This window comes from Drosophila virilis, chromosome 4, assembly GCF_030788295.1.
Source record: "Drosophila virilis strain 15010-1051.87 chromosome 4, Dvir_AGI_RSII-ME, whole genome shotgun sequence".
Lineage (NCBI taxonomy): Eukaryota > Metazoa > Arthropoda > Insecta > Diptera > Drosophilidae > Drosophila > Drosophila virilis.
Genome location: NC_091546.1, coordinates 22,060,920 through 22,071,896, shown reverse-complemented (window position 1 = coordinate 22,071,896; position 10,977 = coordinate 22,060,920). Strand labels below are relative to the sequence as shown.

Sequence of the window (10,977 nt, the reverse complement as noted above, 5' to 3'; positions counted from 1 at the left end):
AAATTCTAAAGTGTATTAGCTTTGTTAACTGTTTATAATTTGCTGACAATCAGCTGTTTAAATGACATTTGACCAACAAATATTTGTTGCGATGTTCATGCAAAAATGCAACCCATTGCAATTTGTAAGTCGTTGAGTGTGACCGTATACTTTTCTCCCAAAAATATCAATGCAGTACTTTACTTGCATGCCCTTGGCACTTGGCAACTCACCTCGCATAAGGCAAATGCAATTGAAAATAAATACTGACCGACTACCCTGAATACCCTTATAATTATTTAAAAGCATATTTTTGCGACAAATCTTTGCCACGCCCAATGCCTAATTGCAACTTCACAGCTCAATTAGTTAGCCTCACGTGAGAAGCAATAACTTGTGCCGAGGTGTGAAAAAGCGTATCGAAAGAGTTTAATTGAAAATCGTAGCTGCCCCAACGCCTGCAACTCTTATCTTGCGCCTCTGTAATGAAATTTGCTGCGGAGTCGTGCGTTCAACAACAACAACAACAGCCCAGGCGAAGAAGTCGTTAACTATGATTTGTAATCTGTGCAACAGGCTGCGGCCAGTTTTTTGGAGGGGGGGGGGGGGGAGGGGGTGGCTATAAATGAAGATGCGCTCGTGGATAATGATAAATTTCGCATGACGCGTTCTGCTGTAAAATTTTATCGCCTTCGCTCAAATCAATTTTTATTATTTTATCGTCGACGCCTGCTGAAAGACGCACTAAAAAAAAATACAACAACAACAATGTCTTATATGCCCTCTTATGGCGACTCCTTGAAACTCATTGAATCCCATCTCATAACTAAGCCCCACTGACGAGCCAATCCATTCCGCAGGAGTTGGCCAACCAGCCCAATACCTATGCCCATTCGCATTCCGTAGAGAGCAGACCCTTCACAAGGCCCCAACCAGAACAATAGACGTGAACGTTAACAATGCACAAATCATTATCAGTAATTATGCATTGTTTGCAGGATTGGGGCGAATAGGTTGCCTGCCTTGGCTGCGTTGGGTTCAGTTCGGTTCGGTTCGGTTTGGTTGGGTTGGGTTGGATAAAGGGTTAAAGGCAAACCTTGTCTCGGTGCAGCGAGCTGCATGTTGATTGATTGCTTGATTGCAGTTGGCCTTGAACTGGTCGCACTCTATCTATATATGGATACATTAATAGACTCTTGGTCCACACCTCGTGCACAGTGTTGATGCTTATTAACTATTAATTTAAAAAATAAGTAAAAGTAGTAAGTAAGTTTAAGCCAACTCAAATCTTATTTTGAATGTAATATATGTCTAAACAATAAAGTCCTTATTGATGTTCAGGTAACATTAAAAAGCCAAGTCGAAATATAATTGACGTAATAAATTGTAAACACATGTTGTTTTGAGTGTATACTAATAGACTCTCACACACCTCATACCATACTCGGTTGGGCAAAAGTTTTTCACTTGACGCAATCTTTTTAGCACTTGTTTGCACAAGTAAACAGCTGCTAATGCGATTAAAAGATATGCCATTAGGCTGCAAATTAGGCAAGTGCTAGGAAAAGGCATCGTTGTGTCTGCAAATAGTGCAGATACGTCAATTTTCAAATTAACTCTTAACCAAACTTTAGCATAAAGTTAAGGCAGAGGTGTTAGTCGTATAAATAAATCACTCAAACGTTGCGTCGCGCTTCTCACGCCCCAAACCTCCCGCGCTCGCTCATTTGTAATGCAACTTTTATGGAGGCAACAAAATACGCTAGAATACTCGCGGAGGGGACGGAGGGGGGCTTTCAAGACTAGCTGCTGCTGGCGGCGGCTTTCATTGGAATATTTTATTCCGACGCAACAAGGCTGTGGTATTACATCTCCAATGCTACTGAAAATGGAATAAAAATCAATTTCATTTCATTTCAATGCAACACTCCAGAGAAAGTAATGTTGAAAGAAATACTAGCTCTTGCATAATCAGAAGTAAAAACTATAAAATTACTGATAAAACAACAAGAGAAGCTGGCAGAAAGAAATATATGAAAAGTATACGAAGAGTGAAAATAAGCAAATGGATATAGAGAGAGGTCAAAAGAAAACTGAACAATTATGCTTACAATTATGAAATGACGAAAAGGTATTTCATGAGAGCAAAAGAAAGAGTAAAGGAAAAGTTTTTCAGATTGAATTGATAGCTCAATATGGAATATATATATGAGAAATAATAATTAATTAAAAATATGGTGCGAATGGCTGCTGAAAAATGTAAGTTTGTAATATACAAAATAAGATTTATCTAGAGATCTTATCCAATAAAAAGTTACAATAGAATAGCTCCACAACTGAGAGAGAGAGAGAGAGAGAGAGAGAGAGATCTATAAAGAAAAGGAGACAGAGAGAAGTAAGGAGCATCCGACCGAGGTCAAGACGGATATGGCTATATTGACTTGTCTGTTTCGAACGATCAAAATTATATATATTTTATAATATATTAAAGATTTTCAAGCTGCGCATAAAAATGAACAGTATAATGTTTTAGCTAACTTTTTGAGCAGCCCTCGCTGTAATATGTGAACGTTGGGCATTGCAACTTCTCTCACATCCCGAGTGGTTGGCGTTGGGCTATAAATTAAACTGCATTTGGCTATTTTTGTGGTCATTAGGCACGGCTGCAGTTTGTCTGTTTGCTGTGTTCTCTCTGTTTGGGATTGGAGCCTACGCCTGCCGTTTGGCCAGCCAGCCAGCCAGCCAGCCTGTCACTTGGTCAGTCTTGGCTGCAGACTTGGTCCTGTTTCCTTTTGGCCAGAACAACGTTTGCTGTCTAAACCAAGAAGACAAAATGCTGCACAAGTTTTAATGAAGTCTTGCTTAAAGTTCTATATGCAGGCGCTGTCAGCTGAGTTATGTCTGGGGCCAACTTAAGAGTTCATGCGGAAATGGCATTATGAGTTATGTGACTGTTGCTTCTCTGGAGGCTCCTTCCACTCTCACTCTCACTCGTACGCGCCCTCCCTCTCTCTCTCTCTCTCTCTCTCTCTCTCTCTCTCTCTCTCTCTCTCTCTCTCTCTATCTCGCCTTTAGAGTGTGCCACAGTTCAATTAACATAATTAATGTGCGTGTCTTTCTGGCTAAGAGCGCTTTGATGCCGCTGTTGCTGCTGCTCTTGTTGTTCTTGCCGGTTTCTGGTCTGTTCTTTTCCTTTATGGCCTGCTGTCAACGTGTTGCGCGTGGCTTTTGAATTGACACCGTCAAAAAATGGTTGCTTCTAATTTAGATCCCTATGGTCGTAAATTGAAGTAATGTTTCATATTAAAATAAATTTGCCTGAGTGCGCACTTAATCTTTACTTTGAAAAATAGGTTTAGCGAGCTTAAAGAATTTGGAAATCTTTCGAAAGGTTCACGATGCACGATGCTCATCAAATTAAATCAACTATACTTTCTTTGCTTTCATTAATAACAAATAACAGAATCGCTTAATTTAAATGTTAGCCAAAAATTGTTTACAGTGCACATTTCGCTTTTCAACGTTACAATTTGTGCTGCTTAGTTGAGGCCTCAGTTCCAGTGCTTCAGCTTTGCACCTTTACACCTTTGCACTACTCACTTTATGGACTATTAACTGACACTGCGCTACACGACTTTGCTGATCTGTTGAGTTGCGCAATTCTAAATATATATGTATGTGTATACATTTTGCCGCCTCTTCAGCTTCAGCTTCATCTTCATCTCAGAGTCGAGTCTCGGCTATAAGTCTTTAGTGGCTGCTGCAGCTCATTTAACAACCAGTCTAATTGCTTACGTGCCTAATGATTTGGCCCCAATTACAGGCATAGGCTGGCCAACTCTCGGGCTGGAATTGGAATTGTAGTGTGTTCTTGAGGAAGCTTCGCTTACACCAATTATGCTGGTTATGACTTCATTTCAAGGCCAAGCTAGTTGTAGTTACCCTAAACGCACATGACACAACTGTTGCGTAACTCATGAGATGCTTTTCGAGGTTACCTCAATTTAAACGGGCTTCTCATGTTGTACATTTTTTAGTAGTAACTCTGTTTTAAAGCCAGTCTGCATAGATTGCCATCTGATACCTTGCTCAGCCGGCAAGGCAAGCTAAACCTTACGAATGTCTAAAAAGACTTGTGTTTGAATAGGAATAATGACAAATACTTGGTCCCATCATCATGTTAATCCAGCAGATAAATATTGAAGTTCATTGTAATCGACGTCTGTAGAAAGTTTGCTTCCATTTAATGCAAGTGCTGAAAAAGCTTTAGATCTGAAATGCTATTTTTCATGTTAATCCATCTGATAAATACACAAGTAGCTTGTAAGCCACAGAATAAAACTTTTAACGGTCTGCTAACTTTTTTGCTGATCTTTGTCAACATGCACATTTGAGTATTTACACAATTGAATGGCAAGCAGCTTTACATATACCCAGTAGCAAGTAAAATTGCTTGCCACCTACTTAGACAAGTTTGTGCAACAGGAAAAACTTTTGCTGCTGCTCTGGAAAGACTTGTTCGTAAGTTTTGATGGAGACAGTTTAGCATTTATTTATTTACCATTTGATGACTTTGTTGTGCATGCAGGCATAAGTTTTTGGTTCGAGTATTCACTGATTCACAAGTGTCCCCTGTGAGTGCACACGAAGATGCACTCGAAAACTTTGCCGGTGGCTTCGGGCCGCTCAGGTGTTGACAGCTTAAGCAGCGGTCCAGACTTGTGTGAAATATGATACACTCATTAAGGGCTGCCCTCTGCAAATGATCCCCACTCATCGCCTCCTCGCACAACGCCCCAATTGGCCCAGGGCGTGGATGGAGGATGGCGGATGGGGGGCGAGGCTAGCAAGTCAAGTGCATAAATAAATGGTTGGCGCTCTTTCTCGCTCTCTTTCTTTTATGGGAAAGATGATGATGATTATGGCATTGCAGCGTTAAGCGGCTGAAAACTGGCGCACAGCTGCGCCCGCCATCTGTGATATATCATTTTAAGGCTCGGCTTCTCTTATACCTGGGCCCAGGCAAGGACACAGATAGCGAGCGCTGCCAAGTCCCGGGTAGACAGCGTGCCCGAGGGGGCGGGAGTGTCGCCCCTTCCGCCCACCCAGTAGCAATCAAAAGGCCACAAGCCGAGCGAGAAATTAAAGCAGTAGGACAAAGTGTGGGACAAGCAAAGTGAAGAAAACTAAAGCAGAGCAAAGCGACACAAGTTAAAACGTCGCACATTCAACTGGTTTTTGCTTATGCAGACCTCGTATCATTTAATGTGTGCATTATGCTGCTTATACACTGCCAAGAGCTACTCAGTTGCATGCTAAAATTTGCAACCAGGTTGTAAATACCTGAAGTTGACTAATAAACCGCGTATGTTGTTCCGCACCTTCAACTGGTTCTTATGCATAACTAGAACTCATATCACTTTATGCTCTCTATGCTGCTTATACTCTACAATGAGCTACTCGTATGCATCCATAAAGTAAACTGTCGCCAAATTAATCAGCTTTAAGTCTGATGTATTCTGAATGCTGTTTGTCAAAGAGCTACACATTTGCATGTTAAATTTACCTTCGGGTTTTAAATAAACTGTAAGCCCCACTTATGTAGCGTATTTGCAATTCGTTGCAACAAAGTTCGTTTTGGATTTCTTGTTTTATACATATATTTATTTTTCATAGGCCAGTCCGTTTTTATAGTGCGTGTCCAAGCGGCATAATAAATCACTATAACGCCCACCTATGCGAACTCAGATCAACGATTAAGTCATCATCATCAACTGCAGTCGAGACAAAGACAGCGAAAAGAGAGAGAGAGAAAGAAAGAGATAGAGAGAGAGAGTGTGTGAGAGAGAGAGAGAGATGCCTGGCCACGAGCCAGTGTTGGAAACAATGCGTCGTTGTCGTTGATATTGTTGATGTTGATATGTTGTTGTTGCTGGCATGACCAAAGCTGCCTCGAGGTCAGGCTTAAGTTCGGGCCGGGGCTTGGGCTTCGGTCTCGGTCTCGGTCTGGGTCTCGGTCCGCCGGGGTCTGACGCCAGCGCCAAGCGCCGTTGAGGCAGCTCATTTAAAATCCAATAAAGATGTTATCCGCCAGCCCAAGCAATGAAGTCATTTACAATGTAAGCATTTATAAATTTAAAACATGGACAAAAGTTCTTGATGCTGTAAATGTGTAAAATAATAACTTAAGCTTAAATATGTTGTTGAGTGATTGTACATCTGGGTTTCCATTTTAAAGTAAACCAAGATTTGGTTTCTGTTAAAATCAGTGTACTTTAGAGTTCAACATCAAAACAGTCTTAAGTACATACAGACTTTTAGTTCATTTTCCTTCAGTATCCCGCACGTTTTCTTTCACAAGTTTAAAAAGGAACAAAATATATTTTAAAGAAAATATCCATTATAATATAAGAAGCCATGGATGACGAGGACGATGCGGACTTCTTGCCGCCGGCAAACACCAACACCTTTGCCATACCCAATGAACCGGATTTGCTGATGGAGTATGACCTGTACAGACCCTCCATGGGCACCAGGCGGCTTCATAGCGAGCGTAATCGCGAGGTCTACGCCGAGGCGTTCATCGAGAATGAACGCCTGGGTACACTGGCGGATTTATGTGTGCGGGCGTTGGCAAAAATGGGCACCAGATATATTTCGCCGCTGGTGAAACACGATCCGTTAAAGCTGCGCGTTCATTACGATGCCCTGGACGTTAATCTGCCGTTGAAGGACTGTTATTTTGTGGACGATGTGCGCTTCTGGCGACGCGTGGTGCTCGCCAAAAGCTCGGACAAGACGCTGTCGTTGAAGAAGCTCGATGAGTACGACTGGAAAGGCAAGGGTGTGAGCCTCAAGTATGTGGAGCTGGTCGAAGCCTGTCCGGCTGCCTACTGGCCAGAGAAGCAAATGGCCGAACTGGGTAGCCTGGTGCGGCAATATGTTCGAACGATGCACATACAACATCTACAGTCGCTAACGGATGAATCCTTCACGCACTATGTGGAAAGTGAAGAGGAGCTGGACGTTACCTCGGAAGAGTCTGTGGTGTCGGAGATATCCAGCGATGAAAAGTAAGTTAGACCCACAAAGTTGAGTTGAAAATGTGTGTTAAGCCTATGTCGTGTCCAGGGATACAATGGATGAAGAAGAGGAGTGCGAGGAGGAGGAGGAGGAGGTGACCATAGTGCAACCATTGAAAAAGAAGCATGGAGAGTCCGGAGTGCGAATAAATGAGCCTAAGGCTAGAATGTTTGAAGTTGAAGTACATTCCATTTCAATCGCTTCCTCGGGGGATCTCGCCGACCATCAGGAAAGCAAGAAATCTATAGCCACTGACCAGGAAGCGCAGCAAAAGCGCCGTCAAGCCCGCAATGCCCGCAATGCAGCTCGACAGCAGCTGCGCGAATTGCACGCCGAAAAAAAGGAGGAGCATGAGCGACGCCGCAGAAATCGAGCGCTTCTGCGTATACAGCCCGAACCGGAGCCGAAGAGAAAAAAGAAAAAGAAGGCCAAAAAAATGCCCATCGAGGGTGTCTTCGATCTGGCCGTCGAACCAGAGCCGGAGGATAATGAGGACAAAGTAGCGGACGGCCGCAACAAGGAGAAGCTGTTGCGACGCATCAAGCGCTACGATTATCCCGCCAAGCATTGCCATCACATAGATCTTAGCTTTGTGCGCTATTTTGATCAATTGGTTTCGCTGACCATCGAGTTCCTGGGCCCGCAGATGGAGCTCAACTATCACAAGCGGCACATGAACTTCTCCTACGATGACATGTTACATCTAGCGAGTGGTCTGCACACATTGCGCCAGCTTAAAGTGTTCCGATTGCGCAATAGTCGAATGGATAACATCAAGCTCTTGATATTGGCGCGTGTCCTTAAGCAGCTAGATGCGCTGGAGATAGTCGATTTTGGTTTCGATCAGCTGAACGATAATTGTGATGTGGCATTGGAAATGCTGTTGGAACGCACGAAAATGTACAAAGCGCTGGAGCTGGAGTATAATAAGCTGGAGCGTACTGCTGTCGAGGCCATCGGAAATGCACTTAGATGCCATTCCTTTAATGATCCCGATGGCAGCCCTTTGGAGTATCTGGGTCTGGCCCATAATCCAATTAGCGATAGTGGCCTGACGATGCTAGTTCGCGATCTCGTTGGCACCAATCATGTCGAGGAGCTGAACATCAACGGCATTGAGTGTCCTCCTTATCGGGTGTCAGCCAATATTGGTTTTTTGTTGCGCTATCATAATCCATTGCGCCGCCTGGATATGGCGGCCGTAATGCTGAATCCATCGGTGGGACATGAGCTACTGCGCGGACTGGAAACTAATCACAAGATCATCCATTTCGATTGTCGCGCCTGTGATCTGAGCTTGGATCAGGAGTTCGAGGCGGATGTCATTGTAAGGCGCAATAACTATGAGCTTCAACATACGTATTTGGGAGATGAAACCCAAACGGAGGAGAGCCTTCTTCAACATTTAGCTGGATTAAGGCATCCCATTTTGACGAAAATCCAAAACGATTTGGAGCGACGGGACGAGTGCATCAGGAATCGACCATCCGAATCGTCCACTGATTTGAGTGTCAATGAGGAGCAAGACGAGGAACAGGAGGAGGAGTTTGACATTTGGAAAATGCTTGGTGTTAAAAAATCGGTCATCAAGCCAGAGATTGAGCGGCAGTCATCTATCTCCTCGCATCAAAGCAATAGTGGCTTTGTCTACAATCCGAATGCCTTCACTCTGCAAGAGTTCCGCGAACATCTGTATTTGCCGGGACCCGGTAACCGGTATTACTATTTCCATAAACCAGACGAGATGTAAACACACCACAAATCACTTCACTTGGTTAATATTTAGGAAGAGCAGGCTTGGAGGTGGTTACAGAGTTTTTTTTTTTTTTTTTTGTAGTTCGTTACTCGCAAAATTTGGTGTTGTAAGAAAAAATGTATGGAATGAAAAAGAATTATGTCTTGGAATTCTTTTCACTTGGCTTTTCCCTTCACAAACGGGACAGCTGTTGGATAATTTATAACCAGAGACTCGGACCCGAAGCCTCAGTGCTTTTTATTGTTACATTTACTTTATGTAGAGATACTCTCTCCCATCTCATTACAACTTAATCCAAGCACTTGACGGCCTTAAGCGGCAATGACAATGCGTTTTCTGGACACACCTGTTGTCGCCATCGGTCTGACCGTGCAATGACCCAACATATTTGCAATAAATTTGGCTTTCAGACGTGTTTGTCGCACTATTTTTGAACAGCTTCCGCTTTCCCTCAAACGCGAAATCAATTGAAAATACAAAAATGCTAGCAAAATAATGGGCAAACAAGCAAAGGCACCATAAATAATAATAATAATAATACAAATAATGGAACTAAGGGGCTTGCAGCAACAGGGACCGTTAACAGCCGCAACAATAACAAACACCCACTAGCAACAGCAACAGTTGCCAGATCGTGTGAATTTATTGCTTAATCATGCGCCTTTTTAGACACACTACTCAAATGTAAATAAATGCAAATTCGCAGCAGCTCTTAGGTTCCAGGTTCAGGGCTCCATCCAAGGCGTGTGCTTTGTCTAACTGGACATGCTCACGTGTGGGGTTTTGGCCAGGTAGGCGTTCTCTGACTCCAACTCTGACTGCGTCTCCGACTGGCTTTTTGGCTAGTGGGTCGACAACACAGTAAAAAAAAATTGTGCTTACATTTCATCAAATTTTAGAGTTTTCTTGAATTAAATTTTGTTTTGCAACATTCGCATTCTCACCGGTTCAAACCCAAGTCCCATTTAAAGTACTGATACATTTTTCTCCTGAAAACTAGTTTTAGAATTTTATTATATAAATACAAAAACGTTTTGAATTTAAGCTGAAAATTTGTTCAGTATGAACTGATGCAACTTTTGCTGTTTGCTGTTTGTTTTATTTGCTGCGTGGGCGACTTTACCAGTGAAGCACTGCAATTAATATGAGGCACCATGCAACAGCAATCACAACAACAACAACAACATCAGAAGCAGCAGCAGCAACAGCAGCGGCAACAGCAGCAGCAACAGCTTGCTGCCACCACCCACACGGCAGCAATAAAACCCGTTGGCAGGCTTAAGCAAATCAACAATTTGCTTGGCAAACATTTCGCAGTTTTGTAATTTAAATTTTGTAAATGCACAAATGGGTCACCATCTTTGATATGCTGGCCAAATAAAGCAACAAATAGCCAAAATTTTTCAATTAAACAAATCGAATTAAATAAATCTCTGGAATATTTAAGTTTCTAGCTGCAAAGCTCAGCTGCAACTCAACAATACACCAATGCAACATGTTCGATGGCTAACAGTGCGCATTCCGCTAGCATAGCCAACATCTGTTATGTACACATAATTCAAATGTTTCAAAGTGTTTCTTGGTCTGATGTACCGATTTTTTTAATTGCAAATCATTTTTTTATAAAAGGTAGTTGGTAATATATATATATTCAGCTATGGCAACAAATAATAGTTTGGGACTATAATCGGATATTGTTTTTGTGCTTTAAAATTGGATTAATTGGATATGATAAAATATTTTCTAAATGAAAATCTAAAATCGTAGTTAATCGTTCCAGAAGCGTTTCGCTGTACACATTTGATTTGATTTACCAAAAATTAGGCTATTAATAAAACAAGATGCGAATGTATCCGTTGACAAATTTCCACTGAAAGCTTAACAAACAATAATATTCGGTAGTATATATTTCAAAGTTGTACTTGAGGTAAATATTAGAAGAGGCTTAAATTTATTTATAGCTTACACGTTTGCGATATTTGCTTAAACAAGATCGCAAGAGCAAGTGTATTCAAAATGAATTATCAAATTTAGAATTGCAAATACATATCATTTTTACTGAGAACCTGAAATATCTGCCAAAATTCAATTTACTTTCGTCGAAAGCTGTGCCGCAGCTGCTCTGATAGCAGCTGCTCTGTTGTTAACTTGTTTTGTTG

The 10,977-nt window shown here is 42.1% G+C and overlaps 1 protein-coding gene across 1 annotated transcript; it reads left to right on the top strand.

Moving 5' to 3' along the window:
* Nucleotides 1-6,278: 6,278 nt before the first annotated feature.
* On the top strand, nucleotides 6,279-9,233 carry LOC6628227 (uncharacterized). Its single transcript, XM_002051139.4, has 2 exons — nucleotides 6,279-7,052; nucleotides 7,111-9,233. Exons 1-2 carry the CDS (start codon nucleotides 6,397-6,399, stop codon nucleotides 8,810-8,812), a joined length of 2,358 nt encoding a protein of 785 aa, XP_002051175.1. The 5' UTR covers nucleotides 6,279-6,396; the 3' UTR covers nucleotides 8,813-9,233.
* Nucleotides 9,234-10,977: the final 1,744 nt, after the last annotated feature.

What these genes read in the sequence shown, in the direction of transcription:
- LOC6628227 (XM_002051139.4), top strand. Translation starts at nt 6,397, where the DNA reads ATGGATGACGAGGACGATGCGGACTTCTTGCCGCCGGCAAACACCAAC. An exon ending in GAGATATCCAGCGATGAAAA is followed by an intron (nt 7,053 to 7,110) that starts GTAAGTTAGACC and finishes TGTCGTGTCCAG; the next exon opens with GGATACAATGGATGAAGAAG.